Genomic DNA, 20582 nt, shown 5'->3' with positions numbered 1-20582 from the left:
TCCTGGAGACACTTGTCCCTTTGTCCTTCTTCCCCTCCCTCCCTCCTTCCCTCCCTCCCTTTTTTTTCTCCCTCTTCTCCATCCTCCCTCCCCCTACTCCACTTTTCTTGGCTTAAGCCAGTGTGAGTTGGATTTTATTCTTTGCAACTGATAAAGTCCTTAAAAAGGCCAACACATTTGGAAGCCTCGAGTGGTAATAAAGTAACCACATCCTACCCCCACTTCAAAATGTAAACGTGGTTTATTTAATGCCTTTTATCCATCACAAAGCACCCATTCCTTCCCAGCATCCCCCTCTTCCTAGAAAACAAGACGCAGCGTAAGGCACGTGCACTGTCCACATGACGTCAAGTAGGGTCTTTAAAAACAAAACTAAGCAACAGTCTTTTCAGCAGCTCAAACTGCCTCCCTCTCTAATGTTCAAAGAATGATTGTCCCCACAAAGCACAACTTGGAGAAGAGAGTGCTTACATTAGAACTGTGAACCACCCCACATGCCAGTTCAAAAAACCAAACCAAACCAATGACTAAGAAACCCAGCCACACAGGTACAAGAGCATAATTCCGGAGTAATGAGACTAGTCCATAAATTAAAAAGAAGACAAGACAAACCCGCCCCCTCCTCATCACCAGGCCTCCCCCAAGTCGTCAATTCCTTGCTTTTGTTCTGTGAGTCTTACAGAAGAGTCTAGACTCCGAGCCAGCCCTTTGCCCCAAAGTCAAATACTCCGAAGCCAAAGTTGGGTACTTTGCTTCTCGGAACCCTCATTTGGACTGATGGACGGCTTCTGAGATGGTCACCGGACACAACGTCTTGGCTGTGGGGCCCCTGCCTGGTGTCCAGCATCTGGGTCTCTGGAGTTCTCGGTGGGGAGGTGGGGAAGGCGAGGGGGTCTGAGGGTGAGATGGTAGGTGGAGATGCTGCTGATCCTGCTATAAATACTCCAGCTCCAGGGCGTGCCTCAGTGCCTCCAGGTCCGCGTGGCAGGATATCCGCCAGAAAGGCATATTGTGCTGAAACACAGAACAGCAGCCACAAGGTTACGCCCCTGCCCCCGTCCCTGGATCCCACGCCCATGGTTAGACGGCATGTGAGAAGTCAACCCAGTTAAGTCTAGCACGTGGGGACTTCCCAAACTATGAGGCACTTGACGTTGCTGGCAGACCCACATCCAGCCAGTACCCACCAGTATGGTCGACCATTTCTATTCACTCAGGGCCTGCTCTGACGGGCTCATCCAGCACTGCCCAGCGTGTTCACTGTTGGACCCTCTTGCCTCCGTTGGTACTATCATGGTCTTAGGCGGTACACTGACATGGTGTTAAATTGTACAGTGGGAAAGCGATTCTTTTTTAAAAATCTGTTCTTGCCTGGGCACTGTGGCCCATGCTTGTAATCCCAGCACTTTGGGAGGCTGAGGCGGGAGGATTGCTTGAGGCCAGGAATTGGAGGCTGCAGTGCTCTGAATCCTGTTACTTCAAGAAGAAAGTCACAGCTCGGTGCTGGAACCCCTCCCCAACATTTGTCAATCTCCACTGTGAACAGAGCTGGTCTTGGAGGGTCTTGAGCAGGCTCCTGTAGCTATAGCCAGGTCAGGATGACACTAATCTGTTTTCTTCATAGCTTTTGTTTTTACCTTTTCCTTTTCTTTGCAGCAGGTGGTACTTGCTTCAAGTTATTGTCAGGATGTGGAGTTTTTTTTGTTTTTTTCTTTTTTTTGAGACAGGGTATCCCTCTGTTGCCCAGGCTAGAGTGCAGTGACATGATCTCTGCTCACTGTAGCCTCAACCTCCCAGGCTCAAGTGATCCTCCTACCTCAGCCTCCCAGGTAGCTGGGACTACAGATGCATGCCACCACATCTGGCTGATTTTTGTATTTTTTGTAGAGATAGGGTTTCACCATGGTGCCCAGGCTGGTCTCAAACTACTGGGCTCAAGCGATCCACCCACCTCAGCCTCCCAAAGTGTTGGGATTACAGGCATGAGCCATCGTGCCCAGCTGAATTTCGTTTCATTAATTTTTTTTAAATTTTAGAGATGGAGTCTCGGTTTGTTGTCCACGCTGCAATGCAGATCATGGCTCACTGCAGCCTTGAGCTTTTGGGCTCAGCTGATCTTCCTGACTCAGCCTCCTGGGTAGCCAGGGATATATCTAGATAAATAGGAAAAAGGAAGGATGCAGGACAAATTGTGTGTGTGTATATATATATATATATATATATATATATGCATGTATATGGAGGAAAGAATGCTGGAGTTTCTCAGTAGTTTAAAGGATAAGACTACCTTAGGAAGAATGTAAAGAAATCATTAAGGCAGGTGTAAATAAAATGTCATGGGAGCCAGCCAGAGGAAGCAGTCTCTTTTTTGGTAGAAGTGAATGGGGTGGGGATGTCTCAGGGGAGAAGAGGCGCATGAGACCCAGACCTTGAAGAATGAAGGAGGAAGCCAGTCGCGCTGACTCACACCTGTAATCCCAGGACTTTGGGAGGCCAAGGTGGGTGGATCACCTGAGGTCAGGAGTTTGAGACCAGCCTGGCCAACATGGTGAAACCTGTCTCTACTAAAAATACCAAAAATTAGCTGGGTGTGGTGGTGGGCACTTGTAATCCCAGCTACGTGGGAGGCTGGGGCAGGAGAATAGCTTGAACCCCGGAGGCGGAGGTTGCAGTGAGCTGAGATCGCGCCATTGCACTCCATCCTGGGCAACAAGAGTGAAACTTCAACTCAAAAAAATAAAAAATAAAAAAAGAATGAGTGCTTCGTAGTCAGCAGGCCACTGAAGGGAAGGGCATCCCAGGTTGAGCATCCCTGGGCGAGCAAAGGAAGATATATAAAGGTGCAAGGGGCAGACCCCAGTGGGGTGTTCTCACAGGTCACAAACACTTATGGGGCATTCACTGGAGACTCAGATAAACCCACAGATAAGAAACAAGATAAGTTCATCTCCTGGTAAGTGCTGTGAAGGAAACAGAACGAGAGATAGGGTAGAAAGCAGCGATGTCGGTCTACTTTTGAGAGCTAGGTCAGGAAAGGCCTCTCCAGGCAGTGTCATTTAAGCAGGCCCTGGCAAAGATGCGGGGGAACGTGGGGGCAGGTAGAAGACACAGCAAGTGCAAAGGCCGCAGGAAGGTTAAGCTTGGAATGCAATGCTCATTGCTGCACTGCATGGCTCTTGGCACATAGTAGGTGCTCAAGAAATATTCGTAGAAGGAATGAAAAGAGGAAGAGAGGGAGGGTTTAAAAAGGTAAGTTTCTCAAGCAAAGTGCTCTGAATGTATCCTTTTCTCTTTGTTCTGTAGTTTCTAAATAATTCCCAACTCAAGGGAAGCAGAAAACCATCTCCTATGGGAGCAGCTCTCATCTCTTCAGCACCTTCTCACTGCCCTAGCATTCCCACCCTGCCCTCATCCTGGCCAAGCCTTCCTTTCTTTACAAAGATAGATCTGGTTGTCACCTGGCCAATCCTGCCCTATTTAAAGAGTGTAATTTTGGCTGGGTGTGGTGGCTCACACCTGTAATCCCAGTACTTTGGGAGGCTGAGGTGGGCGGAACACCTGAGGTCAGGAGTTTGAGACCAGCCTGGCCAACATGGCAAAACCCCGTCTTCACTAAAATTACAAAAAATTAGCCAGATGTGGTGGCTCATGCCTATAATCCCAGTTACTTAGGAGGCTGAGGCACGCGAATCGCTTGAACCCGGGAGGCAGAGGTTGCAGTGTGCCGAGATCACGCTACTGCACTCCAGCCTGGGCGACAGAGCGAGACTCTGTCTCAAAAAAAAAAAAAAAAAAAAAAAGTGTGATTCATTTTTCTGGGAGAGAATGAGCAAAGGTGGAAGAAAGAGAATGTTCCAGCTGCCTTTACCCCAGGCTTAAAGACTCCACATGCCAGTGGATTCATCACTCGTGGAGAGGCGGAGACAAGTGACCCACTAAAATGGAGATATTAACAACACTGTCAGCAGAAACAGGCGAAGCCTCTGGTCCTGCAGCCATATTTCACACTGCTCAGGTATCCAGTGGCCTGGGCTAATGACTTCCACGTGTCAGGCTGAGAGAGTGGCTGGTGGACAGCGTTTCTCACTAACGTTCTAGGGCTTCTGCCTCAGACACTGGGACTTTCACGAGAGCTCTGTGTGTGGCGGGTGTGCACCTAGTCTTCTTTGGCGGACTCTACTCTTGTCTGACTAGCTCAGGGGTGAAAACCAACTGTGTTTGAAACTGTAAGTCCGTCTCCTCCCTGCCAGGCATTTGGAACATGACACAGGCTGGTTTGCATGTGCCAGATGTGTGACCTTAGGCAAATTAATTAACCTCTCTGAGTGTCAAACTCTGTCATCTATAAAATGGGGTGTGGCCGGGCACACGCCTATAATCCTAGCTTTCTGGAAGGCCGAGGTGGACAGATTGTTTGAGTCCAGGAGTTTGAGGCCAGCCCAGGCAACATGGCAAAACCCCATCTCTACCAAAAAAAAAAAAAAAAAAAAAAAAAAAAATTAGCCAGGTATGGTGGTGCCTGTCCGTAATCCCAGCTACTTAGAGGCGGAGGTGGGAGGATCGCTTGAGTCCCGTAGGTAGAGGCTGCAGTAAGCTGAGATTGTGCCACTGCACTCCAGCCTAGGTGCCAGAGTGAGACACTATCTCTAAAAAAAAAAAAAAAAAGAAAAAAAAAAAAAAGGGATGCAACGATACCCACTTTGTAGGAGTTTTTGGAGGACTGAACACAATGGTGATGTTAGCAATAAAGTTATGGTGGTGAAGGGCATGGGGTTAAGGCCAGCACCTCCAGATGCCAGCCCACAGCCTGGCCACACACCAGTGTGACTGACCCTGGCAGCTGCCCTCAAGATCCCTCTCCCCTTCTCTCTCAGAAAGAGCTCATTTCTCAGCGGGGCTCATGGCGGCTGACAATAGAGACTGTATCTTCCAGGAAAGCGGAGGAGCTTTCCAGGTGGAGGGAACAGTGCCTGCAAAGCCTTCTAAGCCCCTCTCTCCCGAGGCCCTCTCCCAGGACCCCAGGGCTTCCCTCTTCTTCTGGGTTTCATCTGCTGAGACCCTAAACATTTTTGCATTTCCTTGGGATTTGCTGCCAGGCAGACATGGGGGAAACCAGGTCCCCCTAATTAAGCTCTCTGACATTAACAATCCACTTCCCAGGCCTCCGGGTGGGGGGTGGCAGCCTCTCTGGGGCACTGTTGACAGGTCCAGACCCAGGACTTTGGCAGCTGTTTCTTTTCCAAGAACAGAGATGTAGCCACCAGAACCCCCCGCCCTCTCCTCATGGGCCCAAGATCACAAATGCAGGATTTTCTTTTTCATTAGCTTAATGCTGTCTTTATTAACTGGGAAGGGTTCCTGGAACATATGATCAGTAAGTATTAAATAAAACACACACATGTGCACTGGCCCCCCACCAGCCTGCCCCGTCGGAACGTCTCTAGGCTCCCGAACAGTTGTCCCAGAAACAATCCAGGGCTACCAGGGGCGGCAGCCAGAGGCAGAGAGGGGGATTTGTAGAAGGAAATTACTCAGGATGCTTCTGCGATTTGCAAATGGAATGGACCGGCAAGCAAGGAGCCTGGGAAGGAGGACCCAGCCAGCCACAGGGAGTGGTGGAAATCTTGGAAGGAGCCCTGGTAAGGCCACGAGGGGTGCTCATAAGAGCAGGAAAACGCAGTTGGAGAGGCGGAAGAAGTACCTTTTTTGCTCCTTGCTCCTCTTCCACACCATCACCGATCACCACGTAGACAGCTTTTCTGCCGAATCTCTGCATTATCCTCTCGAAGCAGCTCTCCTTCCCTGCAAGCACACAGGAAGGGAAGAAAAAAACGCTCTGTGAGGACCCAGATTGCAGCCAATACCCGCTCATTAAGAGCTCGGTGCCTGCAGCTGTGCTCCCAAAGGCCCGGTATTCATCATTTCGTTCTTGAGCAAACTTCTGAGGTCAGCACTGTTGTCGTCCCCCCGTGAAGGACGATGACAGCCGGAAACACAGTGAGGGTCAGTAGCTTGCCCAGGACAACACAGCAGGAGGAGGCAGTGCAGGGCTTAGAGCAGGCTCTAGAGTCTCTGCAGCTGTCCGATGTAGAAGTGGCCATGGATGCACAACCATCTGAATGCACTTGATACCGCTGCGCTGGAGACTGTTTTTTGTTTTGCTTTGCTTTGTTTTGGTTTGAGACACTGTCTTGCTCTGTCACCCAGGCTGGAGTGCAGTGGCGCCATCTCAGCTCACTGCAACTTCCACCTCCTGGGTTCAAGCGATTCTCCTGCCTCAGCCTCCTGAGTAGCTGGGATTACAGGCACGCATCATCACACCTAGCTAATTTCTGTATTTTTTAGTAGAGATAGGGTTTCACCATGTTAGCCAGGCTGGTCTCGAACTCCTGGCCTCAAGTGATCTGCCCGCCTCAGCCTCTCAAAGTGCTGGGATTACAGGCGTGAGCCGCCGCACCCAGCCAGGTTAACCTTTTTTTAATTTTTATTTTATTTTTGAGATGGAGTCTCCCTCTTGTTGCCCAGGCTGGAGTGCAATGGCCCAGTCTCGGCTCACTGCAACCTCTGCCTCCCGGGTTCAAGCGACTCTCCTGCCTCAGCCTTCCGAGTACCTGGGATTACAGGTACCCACCACCACGCCCTGCTAATTTTTTTATTTTTAGTAGAGATGAGGTTTCACCATGTTGGTCAGGCTGGTCTTGAACTGCCTGACCTCAGGCAGTCCTCCTGCCTTGGCCTCCCAAAGTGCTGGGATTATAGGCGTGAGCCATCGCGCCTGGCCATCTTAACCATTTTTTTTTTTTTTTTTTTTGAGACAGAGTCTCTCTGTGTTACCCAGGCTGGAGTGCAGTGGCGTGATCTTGGCTCACTGCAAGCTCTGCCTCCCGGGTTCATGCTGTTCTCCTGTCTCAGCCTCCCGAGTAGCTGGGACTACAGGTGCCCGCCACTATGCCTGGCTAATTATTTTGTTTTGTATTTTTAGTAGAGACAGGGTTGCACCATGTTAGCCAGGATGGTCTCGATCTCCTGACCTCGTGATCTGCCCGTCTTGGCCTCCCAAAGTGCTGGGATTACAGGCATGAGCCACCGTGCCCGGCCCACCTTAACCATTTTTAAGTGTATAGTGCATGGCCAGGTGCGGTGGCTCATGCCTGTAATCCCAGCACTTTGGGAGGCCGAGGCAGATGGATCACCTGAGGTCAGGAGTTTGAGACTAGCTTGGCCAACATGGTGAAATCCCATCTCTACTAAAAATACAAAATTAGCTGGGTGTGGTGGTGCGCACCTGTAATCCCAGCTACTCAGGAGGCTGAGGCAGGAGAACCGCTTGAACCCAGGAGGCAGAGGTTGTGGTGAGCCGAGATTGCACCATTGCCCTCCAGCCTGGGCAACAAGAGAGACACTCCATCTTAAAAAAAAGAAAAAGGGTTCAGATGGTGAAAATTTTATATTATTTAATTTTAACCACAATTAAAATTTAAAAAAGAGATTCAAAATAAACCTGCAAAAGTACTTGACATATGCAGGAAAAATGGGAAAAATGAAAAGACAGGATCTTGTTGAAAAATATTCAACAACCATTTTGGCCCTTATTACTATAATTTTAAAATCAAAAGGCACTTTTACATAATGTTTGGCCCTAGAACTTCAGTAAAACCAAAATTGTTTCAAGAAAATGCTGCCAAAGTACTGTAAGTCATTTTTTTTTTGCTCTAGAGAAAAAACAATGGAAAAAGTTTCTAATTAAAGATATTTTGGCACGGTGGCTCATGCCTGTAGTCCCAGTACTTTGGGGGGCTAAGGTGGGAGGATTGCTTGAGGCTGGGAGTTGAAGGCTGTAGTGAGCTATGATCTCACCACTGCATTCCAGACTGAGTGACAGTACGAGTCACTCAGCTATGGACTACATTTCCCAGCTTCCTTGGCAGCTACCTGTGGCCACATGACTAAGCTGGGGCTAACAGGAAGTGAGCAGAACGTAATGTGCATAGCCTTCTGAGCTTGGCCTTCAAATATCACACCCACTAGAATGACGACAGGCTAGGACTCTGATTTGACCCCATACATGAGAATAAAACCGTAAGGAATGGTGGAAAAATAAAACGGGAGAGACCTGGGTTTCTGGATACTTTGAGGACAGGGTCACCCCACCAGCCTGGATCACTCACTTCTGTCTGTTCTACTAGGGAGAAAACAGCTTTGACTCTTTTGCAAGCCCTTGCATTTGGGGTGTGTTTGTTACAGCAGCTTTGCCTGTATCTGAACTCATACAGACACTTTGGAAAACTGTGGTCCTAACCAATTTCTTTAGAAGCAGAAGTTAAGGCATGTGGTCTGTGGGGGCTGTTTTGGGGATCTGAGTCATGGCCATAGGCTAATTCCATCCATTTCCCCAGTGTCATGTTCCTTAAACATCCCATTCCCAGGATGGAAAGCTAACCCTACCCTCCATCCCTGTATCACCCCCGAGGTGTGGCTTCTCCCTACCTGTCTTGGTTGCACTGTAGATGTTCTCAATAGGAAACACAGACCCCAGGCCATATAGCAGAACTTTGGCCAGGGCAGGAATTAGTTGAGTGGTGGTGACCAGCACATTGACACAGTTGGGCCTAAGGACAAAGGAGATTGTGGATCAGAACTCAGAGGGACCACAAGGCCAGGCCTCCTCCTGCTGCATGAGCCTGCAGTTGGCAGGAAATCCGATAGGTTTGGAGGCTGTGGCTGTCCTAACCTATAAATAAATAATCATCTTCAGGCATGTTAGGGCCCGAGGATTCTCAGGCTGTTCCTCTCTTATAAGCCTGAAGCTGCCTGACATGGTGAAATGCAGTATGGGGGGAATAGTAGTATGGGGTGAATACTTTTCTTATATAAAAAGCAAATGTTTATTGCAAGGGCCATACATTTAAATAGTTGCAGGTAATGTAAATGAGAGATATGGAAAAAGTGTAGGACAATAGGGAGAGGTGAGGACTGGAGTAAGCTGGAGCCTGAATGCCAGTTCTCATCTTTTGGGAGAATTCAGAAACCTGGAAACCTGTTGGGCCCTGAAAAGTCTCTGCAGCTGCTAGCTCAGCTATGCTCCAAGGTATCCACTGAGCCTTGTGCACTTAAGCTTTATTAAATATTTGGGCCGGGCATGGTGGCTCATGCCTGCAATCCCAGCACTTTGGGAGGCCGAGGCGGGTGGATCACCTGAGCTCAGGAGTTCAAGACAAGCCTGATCAACATGGTGAAACCCCATCTCTACTAAAAATACAAAAATTAGCTAGGTGTGGTGGCACACGCCTGCAATCCCAGCTACTCAGGAGGCTGAGGCAGAATTGCTTGAACCTGGGAGGGAGAGGTTGTGGTGAGCTGAGATCACGCCACTGCACTCCAGCCTGGGTGACAGAGTGAGACTCTGTCTCAAAAAAAAAAATTGGAAAGTGTGCAAGTGAGAATTTGAGGAGTCCAATTCTCCTAAGTGTGGACATGCAGGAGCCACCACTGTCTACTGCAAGAAAGTTCAGTGGCACAGAGGAAAACAGGGGCTGCCACTTGCCGGGAGTTGATGAGGTTTAGTGCCTTCAGGGAGTGGGTCAGCCAGAGGTCTGTGAGAGCTTCCAGCTCGGCTCGGAGCTGTAGCCAGGTCTCCCTTTTGGGAGCACCTATCAATCCTGTGGACAAAGGAAATAAAGATGTAGTCATCATAGTAGAAAGATCTGGGGGACAAAGGTAGGGAACAGGAATCTAGCTACTGTACCCTGAAGGTTAAAATCAGATGATATCCAAAGTAAACTTCAATCCAGTGGCTTCTCTTAATATTATCCTGAGATCAATAGATTGATAGATTAATCCATCTACTGACTGATCCACCCATCCACCCATCCACCCATCCATCCATCCATCCATCCACCCACCCACCCACCTATCCACCCATCCATTCACCCAATATCTTTCCATCCACCCATCCATCCATCCACCCAATATCCATCTATCCATCCATCCATCCATCCATCCATCCATCCATCCATCCATCCCATCCACCCATCCATACATCCACCCACCTATCCACCCATCCATCTACCTCCACCCACCCATCCACCCATCCATCCACCCAATATCCATCCATCCATCCACCCACCCACCCACCCATCAATCTACCCACCCATCCACCCACCCACCTATCCATCCATCCACCCATCCAACAAAAAATTCAGGAGTGCCTTCTAGGTGCTTGATATTGTAATAGGCACTGAATATACAGATATGAACAAAAATATGCAGATTATAGAGCTTATATTGTTATGGTAGAGACAGGGGATTAATAACATAAAAAAAAGATGAACACTTTTGAGTGCTTATTATGTGCCGGGTTCTGCTTTTAACATGATTTATTTCATTCTCACAATGACACTATAGGTGGACACCATTTTTATTTCTGTATTTTGAGGTAAAGAAACAGGCTTTGTGATGTTGACTGACTTGCTCACCATAGGGAGAAAATAATGGACACGGGTCCGGCACCCAGGCAGCTGCTTCCAGAGCCACCCTGTGGGTATTTCTCAACCTGCCATTCTCTCAGCCTTCAGTAGCTTTAAGATAAAGTTCAAAACCCCCAGCAACATGATCCTGTCCCTACTGAGTTTCATCTCCTGCTGCTGTCTTTCCATTCCAGCCTGGAGGCCTCCTGCTTGTTCCCCGAAACGCCAAGTGGACTCCTGCCCCAGGACCTTTGCACATCTCTTTTCAGAACCTGGACCACTCTTCTGACCTCATCTTCTGCTTTTGCTTGGCTAAATCCTTCACACTCTGCATTTGGGCCGCATCTTTTTTTTTTTTTTTTTTTTGAGACAAGGTCTTGCTCTGTCACCCAGGCTGGAGTTCAGTGGTGTGATCACAGCTCACTGCGGTCTCAGTCTCCTAGGCTCAAACAATCCTGCAATTCTTCCACCTTAGCCTCCCGAGTAGCTGGAACTACAGATGCCTGTCACCATGTCCAGCTAATTTTTGTATTTTTCATAGAGGTGGGGTCTTGCTATGTGGCCCAAACTGGTCTTGAACTCCTGGCCTCAAGCAATCCTGCCTTGGCCTCCCAAAGTGCTGGAATTACAGGTGTGAACCTCTGCATCCTGCCTTAAGGCCTCATCTTAAATGTTGTTTGTTCTGGAAGGTCTAACCTGATCTCTCCAGGCTGGGTCAGGTCCCTCTGGTTTATATTCTCCCAACACACTGTAGCTCTTCTTCACAACACTTCTCACAACTCTAATTTTAAGTGTATCTGTGTGACAATGTGTTTGGCATCTGCCTTGGCCGCTAGGCTATTCACTCTAGGGCAGAGGGCAGGGACCGAGTCGGTCTTGTTTGCCACCATAGCAGCAGTTTCTGTAGCAGGGGCTGGCCCGTGCTTGGTGCTCAATCAGTATTTGCTGAAGGAAGAATTAATTAGGACAAAATGCTGCCTGTGCTATGGAGACATCGTCTTCTCTACATAGAAGACCCCAGTGTCCAAACTGGGCCCTATGTCATCTGGACACCACCAGCTCTCTCATCCTGTCCCGGACCACATGTCCCCCACTCCAGCTATGCTGGCCTTCTTTATCTTTCTGAAAAGTGTCAAACTCCTTTGGTCTAAGAGACTTTTCATTTGCTGTTTGTGGTAGACACTGTTAGTTGCCATCCACTATCTATTTTTTCACTTGTAATTAGTAAAAATATAAATACAAAAGGATCTTCTCATTAGTAATAAGAATCCTGATTTTGGCTGGGTGAGGTGGCTCATGCCTGTAACCCCAGCACTTCTGGAGGCTGAGGTGGGAAGATCACTTGAGCCAGGGGTTTGATACCAGCCTGGGCAAGACAGGAAGGCCCTGTCTCTACAAATAATTTAAAAATTAGCCAGGCATGGTGGCATGTGCCTATGGTCCCAGCTATTCCGGAGGCTGAGGTGGGAGGATCACTGGAGCCTAGGAAGTCGAGGGTGCAGTGAGCTGAGATCATGCCACTGCACTCCAGCCTGAGAAACAGAGTGAGACCCAGTGTCAATAAATAAATAAATTCAAAGATAGAAGGGGCCAGGCGGGGTGGCTCACACCTGTAATCCCAGCACTTTGGGAGCCCGAGGCGGACAGATCATCTGAGATCAGGAGTTCGAGACCAGCCTGGCCAACATGGTGAAACGCCGTCTCTACTAAAAATACAAAAATTAGCCAGGTGAGGTGGTGGGCACCTGTAGTCCCAGCTACTCGGGAGGCTGAGGCAGGAGAATCGCTTGAACTCGGGAGGCGGAGGTTGCAGTGAGCTGAGATTGTGCCACTGCATTCCAGCCTAGGTGACAGAGCGAGACTCCGCCTCAAAAAAAAAAAAAAATAAATAAATAAATAAAAAATAAAAAATAAAAAGATAGAAGGATCCTGAAATCCTGGGCTCCTAACACTGTAGAGTACTCAGCCAGCTTTGGAATGCGTACAGCTCTTGTATATAAGAAAAAAGAATATATTTCTATCTGGTTTAAGCCATTGTTTTTTGTGTTATTTTTTGGTTGGTGGTTCTTTTATTTACGCAGTTGAATATAGCTGAACTGATTGACTCTTTCCTTGTACTGGTCATCTCCCAGCTCTGGGCATTTGGTTATCATTATTAGACTCTCATCTAGAATATTTAGAATACTGAGTTTAAATATCCCTTCCTGAGAGATGGACTCTGGGTCCACTATTCCAAGTATCCCCTGGCCACCACTGCCCACGCTGGGCTCTCTACCATATTCCTCTGTTTCTTCCACAGTGGTGATCATTCTCTGAAATGACTGAATTAAGAATTTAAAGCCGGGTATGGTGGCTCACACCTGTAATCCCAGTACTTTGGGAGGCTGAGGCGGGTGGATCACCTGAGCTCAGGAGTTCGAGACCAGCCTGGCCAACATGGTGAAACCCCATCTCTATTAAAAATACAAAAATTAGCCGGGCATGGTGGCATGTGCCTGTATTCTCAGCTAGTCGGGAGGCTGAGGCAGGAGAGTCACTTGAACCTGGCAGGTGGAGGTTGCAGTGAGCCGAGATTGCACCATTGTACTCCAGCCTGGGTGACAGAGTAAGACTCCATCTCAAAAAAAAAAAAAAAAAAAAAAAAAGAATTTAAGTGATTTGCTCACTTATTGATGGTCTGTTTCCTCCACCCATTGAATATAAACTCTTTGAAAACAGGGATCTTGTTTCTTTTGTTCACCGTTGAATCCACAACCTAGGCCTTTGACGATGGACACATGGGTGAATGAATGAAGAATGAATGGATCTTCTTACTGCTACATGTCCCACCTTCTCATTAGTCTATCAACTCTAGGAGAACACAGGGCCTCTGGTTTTCCTCTCTCTCTGCACCTTCCCCACAGACCCTTAGCTGGAACCCTCAGTGACAATACAAACTTACAAGGCTCAGCACTTTCAGTTGACAAAGGGCTTCCTGACGTGCTGTCTTGTGTAACCAGCTGCCCAACCACCCCTACTTTGCTCCCCGCTGGGAAGTGTGCTTCAAGCTGCTTCCTCGGTGTTTTCCTCCAGGCTTCGCCTCCTTCCCACCTTCCCCAGATAACAACGGTGCCACTTAAGGAGAGCGTATGTGTGTCAGAGCCGTTCTGAGCACCTTTCCTGTGCGAATTCACAACATCCTGGCATGAATCCTTGTGTGCACTGTGTATATTGCAGACACTATTAGCCACCTACCACTGACGCTGGGCAGCATCACTGGCCCCAGTTTATACACGAGGAGGAAACTGAGGCACAGGGAGGTCAAATAACCTGCTCAGAGCGACACGGGAAGCGGTAGAGGGAGGAATGACATCAGGCCAAGGCCCCTGATTCCAACCCCTGCCTCCTAGATGGTGATTTACTAATTATTTTCTCCATCCTGTATTTTGCAGGTGTCTTTCTTCCGAGCACACCTTCTAAAAACACCTGGAATCGCGGGGATCTGTGGTGATCTCTGGACTGGAAGCCACGGCCATGCACCTGGCTCGTTCTGTGATGCAGGAACAGCTGGGATAGTGAGGGGGACTGGCATGCCGCTAGCTGTGGCCTCCTCACCGTCTGATGCCTCGGGTGCTCTCCTCTCAGCTATGGGTGAATAGAGCAGCCTGACAAAGCCCTGGCATTTCCTGGGCCTTAACCTGGATGGGGAGCAGATGCTCTCTGTTGGCCAACCCCATCCCTGTCTCCCCTAAGTGAGCCCTCCTGCTCCCCTCCTCCCTCCGTGCAGGGCTGGGTACAAAGGTTGGGACTTGACCAGAGCTTGCTCCTTCACTCCTGCAATCAACACACTCACATCTGAGAGGCCACCAAGTGTGGCCCTGAAGGGCAGAGGTGGTGGAGTCGTCCAGCCTGGGACTCCACTGTGGCTCTTCTGCCTGGGCTGTGGGACGCTGGGCAGGTTACTTAACCTCTGTAATCTCAGTTTCTGCTTTTGAGCAACACCGCTGATAAAACCATTTACCTTACAGGGATGCTGTGAAGAGTAAAGGAGCTATTCCATGAAAACGGTGGCAACACTGGCAGAGTGAGTGCTCCATAAACGTTAGCTACTGCCAGGACTGCACTTAGCACACGGTCTGCATTAGCACCGCAGCCACGAACACGACAGGAAGTCTGTCCCAAAGAATGGATGGGAAAGCTACCAGGGACAGGGGAAGACACAGAGGAACCCAAGGCTCCCAAGCAAAACTGAGAGCAACTCATGACAAATACCACCATTTATAAATCTCCCAATAATCCAGGAAAGCAGAAGTATTTGTATTCTCCGTTTCATAGATTTATTTATTTTCTGAGATGGAGTTTTGCTCTTGTTGCCCAGGCTAGAATGCAACCTCCGCCTTTCAGTTTCAAGCGATTCTCCTGCCTCAGCCTCCCAAGTAGCTGGGATTACAGGTGCCTGCCACCACACCCAGCTAATTTTTTTGTATTTTTAGTAGAGACGGGGTTTCACCATGTTGTTCAGGCTGGTCTCGAACTGCTGACCTCGTGATCCACCTGCCCTGGCCTCCCAAAGTGCTGGGATTACAGGCGTGAGCCACCGTGCCCGGCCCTCATTTCATGGATTTAAAGACTGAGGCTCATTAAGATGACCGTATGTACGTTGCCTAAGGCCACATAGCTAGAAAGTTGTAGAGCTGGGACTGGAAGCGTGTTCTGTCCAGTTTGAGAACCGGGACTGTATTCTTTCTAGGAATGGAAGGGGGTGGCCCTAGAAGCTTTTGGGGCCAATGTGTATATTGCAGACACTATTAGCCACCTACTCAAACCCTGCCCTTATGGGCCAGTGGTTGGTTCCAGGCACTGTGGCAACCAGGAAGACTCCCAGATGTCTCCTGGAGAGGGTGCAGTATTACCCCCAGTTAAAAACCTCTGTTCTAGAGAACTCCAGAATTCTCTAGACTACGGCTGAGCCAGCCTCGCCTTCAGTGCCTTCAGACTTCTTGTTTGGGGCAATGAGCAAATGTACCTAGTACCTGAAGCCAGGGTGGTCTCTCCTTGGCTGCACTTAGAATTACTCAGGGATCTTTATGACTCCTGATGTCCAGGCTGCAGCGATACCGAGACCATCAGAAACGGAAACTCCTTGGGTGGTTCCAGTGAGAGCCAAGTGTGAGAACCCGTGACTTCCAGGGCTTCTTCAACTTTAATGCCTCCACGGTCACCTGGCGGGCTTGTTAAAAATGTAGATTCTGGGCCAGGCAGGTGCTGCACGCCTCTAATCCCAGCTACCTGGGAGGCTGAGGTGGGAGGATCACTTGAGGCCAGAAGTAATTTGAGACCAGCCTGGGCAGCATAGCAAGACCTTGTCTCAAAAATAAAAAAAAAATTTTTCAGAGCGGATTCTGAGTCAGTTGCCCAGGATGAGGCCTGACACCCTGCACTTCTCTCTTTTTTTTTTTTTTTTTGAGACAGGGTCTCGCTTTGTCGCCCAGGCTGGGGTGCAGTGGTGTAATCTCGGGTCACTGCAGACTCTGCCTCCTGGTGACCCTGCACTTCTAACCAGCTCCAGGGGGATGCTGATGTGGTTGGTCTGAGGACAACAATCTGAGCTGCAAAGACTCAAGGCACAGGTCCTCCCCCATTCCAAGCAGGGATTCCAGGGCTGTGAAAACACAGATTCTGGGCCCGAGTTTCAGATTTGCTAGGCCTGAGGTAGGGCCAGAGACTCTGCATTTCCAACATATCCCCAGGTGACGCTGACGCTGCTGCTTGGAGGACCACCCGTGAGAGCCTCTGGCTGTGGGTAAGAGAATTCCGCCCCCATGCCCACCCCGCACCATTTGTGGCCTGAAGGATCTTGGACCAGATGCAGCCTCCATCCCTCAGCTTTCCCACCCCCAAAGTGAAGGTGACAAAATACCAGTGCTGTATTCCGAAGGATGTCGTCAGGGTTGCATTAAGTGGGGTGGTACTGATTGTGAACCTCTCTGCCTGGCGCCTGGCACAGCAGGGACACAGAATTGACAGCATCCATCCTGACGAGCTTCCCTTCCTCGGAGGCCCGAGGCTCACGGTACTCACCGCCGACGTTGTTCTTGTAGGTATTGTACATCTCCTTCACCCGCCGGTAGCGGAAGGCCAGCTTCCTCATCCAGTCCACGCCGCCGTGCACGCCAGAGCCCAGGCACAGGTTGGTTCCTGGGGCTGAACTGTGGAAGCCATCAGCGGAGAAGTTGTACGTGCTGCAGAGAGAGGAGGGGAGGGACGGTGTTAGTGCAGGGGGGTGCAGGGCATCTTCACTGGGAGACTGCAGGCTCTGAGGGACCCACGGGTAGGCTTTCAGGTGTCCATGAGCCCCTCGAAATGCACAGGGTGCTGCGAGTGTACATTTGGGGGGCAGCAGGACCACAGCTTTCATTAGCTTCCCCAAGAAAAGTGGTGTCTTTTTCTCTTACCCGATCCACATCCGTTTGCCTTTTTCTTGTTTATTTTTTAATTTTTATTTTTTTGAGACAGGGTCTTGCTCTGTTGCCCAGGTTGGAGTGCAGTGGTATTATCACAGCTCATTGCAGCCGCAACCTCCCAGCTCAAGGGATCCTCCTACTCAGCCTTCTGAGGAGCTGGGACCGCAGGCGTGCACCACCACAGTTGGCTAACTTATTTTTATTTTTTGGAGAGATGGAGTCTCTCTATGTTGCCTGGGCTGGTCTTGAACTCCTGGGCTCAAGGGATCCTCCTGCCTTGGCTTCCCAAAGTACTGGGATTATAGGCATGCACCACCGCGCCTGGCCCCTTGTTTTGACTTTTAGAAAATTATTATTATTTTTTTATTTTGCGATGGAGTCTTGCTCTGTTGCCCAGGTTGGAGTGCAAAGGCATGATCTTGGCTCACTGCAACCTCCACCTCCCAGGTTCAAGTGATTCTCCTGCTTCAGTCTCCCCTTCCCAAGTAGGTGGGATTACAGGTGCCCTCCACCACATCCAGGTAATTTTTTTGTATTTTTAGTAGAGACAGGATTTCACCATGTTGTCCAGGCTGATCTCACACTCCTGACCTCAAGTGATCCACCCGCCTCGGGCTCCCAAAGTGCTGGGATTATAGGTGTGAGTCACTGTGCCCAGCCATGGATTTATTCTTGAAAAAGTGAACACTGACCATTAACTCAGATGCTACCATGGGGAGATGTCTAGATGTTAAGAGATGGAGGCCCTTGGGGAGGGCAGGAACCAGTGACCAGGATGGACAAGGGATCTATCTGTTAAGAGCTTGGGTTCCAGAGCCAGGCTGCCCGGATTTGAATCCTGCCCTCCCTGCTGACCAGCCATGTGAGTTTGGGCCGACTGCTTAATCTCTCTATGCCTCACATTCCCCAGCTGTGAAATGAGGATGAAGATAAAACCATCTCTCTCATCTCTCCTAGGGTTACTGTGCACATGCAATGAGTTATCCCATGTAATGCATTTGGAATAGAGCATGGCACAAAACGAGGCATCTCTGAAGGCTGGTTCTTACTGCTAACTGAAAAAGAAAAAAAAAAAAAAAAAACAAGAGGCATTTCATGCTTGGGACCTAGGATATAGTAGGCACTCCCTAAATGTTTCTTGAATGAATAAGTGGAGAATTTGGTGTCTAAAGAAGAAAACACCCTTGGGCTGAGAATTCTCAAAGTGAGGTACCAAACAGCTCAGCATGAGACGGGGTTCAGAGGACTATTGCTCTGAATTCCAAGCCAGCTAGCTACACGGGAAATTTTATAGAAACACAACGATGCTGCTCATTGCCTTGAAAGGAAGACTGCTTCCCAACGATGACTTCATGGAAAGGACCAATTAACCTTGATCTGGGGTTTATTTATTCCATCAATTGAGAAGTCCTGGTGGGGCTGGAGCTTTGCTCCTTGCCAGTCCTGACTGCAGAAGGGATTTTCCGAATGGCTGATTAAAATGAAGCCGGCATCTGCCCGCCGATCACTTCCGATTGTGCCGGGCTTTGAAAGGACTTACAGGGCTCAGGAACAGAAACTTTGATTTCTGTTTTTGCAATAAGTTGGGAGAGACACCTTGGAAGCAGGTACTAAATAAAGTTACAACAACTGGTCCCATAACCAAAACATTATTTTGTCTAATAATATATCTGATGAGCCTAAAGCTCAATGTGGTAATTTTGGAGGAGCACAGATTAACTATGGTTCCGTTTTTATAAACTTTTCCCAGGGGCAGGCTTGGAACATTCCAGCCCACATTCCTCTGGAAGTTGTCTCTTTTTTTTTTTTTTTGAGATGAGTCTCGCTCTGTCCCCCAGGCTGGAGTGCAGTGGCACGATCTCAGCTCACTGCAACCTCTGACTCCTGGGTTCAAGCGATTCTCCTGCCTCAGCCTCCTGAGTAGCTGGGATCACAGGTGCTCGCCACCATGCCCGGCTAACTTTTGTATTTTTAGTAGAGATGGGGTTTCACCATGTTGGCCAGGCTGGTCTCGAACTCCTGACCTCAGGTGATCCGTGTGCCTCGGCCTCCCAAAGTGCTGGGATTACAGGTGTGAGCCACTGTGCCCGGCCTGAAGCTGTCTCATATTGAGCAATGGGTTACCTGATTCCTGGAAGCCATGTCCTGGGAGTGTTTTCCCTAGAAACCAGACACACCACTTATTCATTTGAGAAGTGTTTTTTAAGTATTGGCTGTATCAATGGTTATATTAAAAATATATGCATGCTGGTCAGGTGTGGTGGCTTATGACTGTAACCCCAGAACTTTAGGAGGCTGAGGCGGGTAGATCACTTGAGGTTAGGGGTTCGAGACCAGCCTGGCCAACATGGTGAAACCTTGTCTCTACTAAAAATACAAAATAATTAGCTGGTGCACGCCTGTAGTCCCAGCTACTTAGGAGGCTGAGACAGGAGAATTGCTTGAGCCTGGGAGGTGGAGGTTGCAGTGAGCCGAGATCACACCACTGCACTCCAGCCTGGGTGACAAGAGTGAAAGTCAGCTTCAAAAAAAAAAAAAAAAATATATATATATATATATATATATATATATATATATGTGTGTGTGTGTGTGTGTATGTATGCTAATGAATACAATCAAATATTCAGAGGCAGCTGCCTCCTTAGGAAGACTGCTGGAGGAGAAGTACGTGATACTCTGAGCTTGACTACTGAGAAAAAATTGGTTGTAACATCTCTGGACCCTCGATGGAAGGAGAGAAGCTGAAAGAAAGGGTATTTTCAACATTTTGAGCAGATCTTGGAAGAATATATACCAGACTCTTAATGGTGGTGATTTTGGGAGGTGAGGTCAGGTTAAGTGTGGGATTTTTTTCTGTTATGCACGCATTACTTCAGTAAGCAGGAAAAAATAGCAATAGATGAGCAGCGTTTAGTGATTTGAGGTGATGAGCAAGAGACTGCAGGGTTGAGGGGTGAGGTTGTGATTTTTTAAACAAATTTTTACTCATTTATTTATTATAGTAGAGATGGGGGTCTCATGTTGCTCAGGCTGGTTTTGAACTCCTGAGCTCAAGTGATCCTCCTGCTAAGGCCTCCCAGAGTCCTGGAATTACAAATGTCAGTCACCACATCCGGCCAGTTGTGGTTTTTGAGTTTGAGACGCAAAAGTCCTAGTTCTGGCTGGAGGCAGGCACACCTTGTCCTTATAAGCAGCCCTCCTCTCCCATCCCACTTCCTAGTAGAAGGAGAACTTGATAATCAATCAATCAATCAATGGGCATTTTTGACTCCCCAGATTCCCACCTTAAATCTTGGCCATTGTCATCTGATGAGACGTCGTCAACGTGGATCTGGTCACAATCCTATGGAAAATGTGACAAGAAGAGAAAGAGAGAGAGAGAGAGAACGTGCCTTGTTAATCTGATGTAGCCTTTAAGGGCTGGCTTCATAAGCTGAGGGCTGGGATAAGCACTGCATTGGGAGTCATCAGGCTCGGGTTCTAGTCTGGGTTTGGCCACTCAAGGTTAGATGTCCTTAGGTTCAATCTCATCCTCTTTTTCTGTTTGGTTTCCTTATAAATGAGCAGGTTGACTGCAAGGAAAGTGACCATACAGTTACTCATCCAAACAGAGATAGTTTTGTAGTAAAGGGGGCTGGTATTATACTAGGGGGATAGGTGCAAACCAGGACTC

At 48.7% G+C, this 20582-nt stretch overlaps 1 protein-coding gene across 3 annotated transcripts in view; it reads right to left on the bottom strand.

Annotated features, from left to right (window-relative positions):
* Positions 1-222: 222 nt before the first annotated feature.
* EYA2 (EYA transcriptional coactivator and phosphatase 2) overlaps positions 223-20582 on the bottom strand; it is a 297682-nt gene continuing 277322 nt past the window's right edge. For all 3 annotated transcript variants that reach the window (XM_003904648.2, XM_021920974.2, XM_009215985.4), the window contains 6 exons: positions 20194-20252; positions 16527-16687; positions 9545-9659; positions 8488-8609; positions 5702-5802; positions 223-1014 (listed from right to left, as the gene is read on the bottom strand). In XM_003904648.2, coding sequence (XP_003904697.1) covers positions 934-1014; positions 5702-5802; positions 8488-8609; positions 9545-9659; positions 16527-16687; positions 20194-20252 — 639 coding nt within the window. In that variant the 3' untranslated portion in view covers positions 223-933. The remainder of the gene's footprint in view (positions 1015-5701; positions 5803-8487; positions 8610-9544; positions 9660-16526; positions 16688-20193; positions 20253-20582) is intronic.

The sequence above is a fragment of the Papio anubis genome, chromosome 16, assembly GCF_008728515.1.
Source record: "Papio anubis isolate 15944 chromosome 16, Panubis1.0, whole genome shotgun sequence".
Lineage (NCBI taxonomy): Eukaryota > Metazoa > Chordata > Mammalia > Primates > Cercopithecidae > Papio > Papio anubis.
The sequence above is the reverse complement of the archived record's forward strand: the minus strand, read 5'-3'. Positions and strand labels throughout refer to the sequence as shown.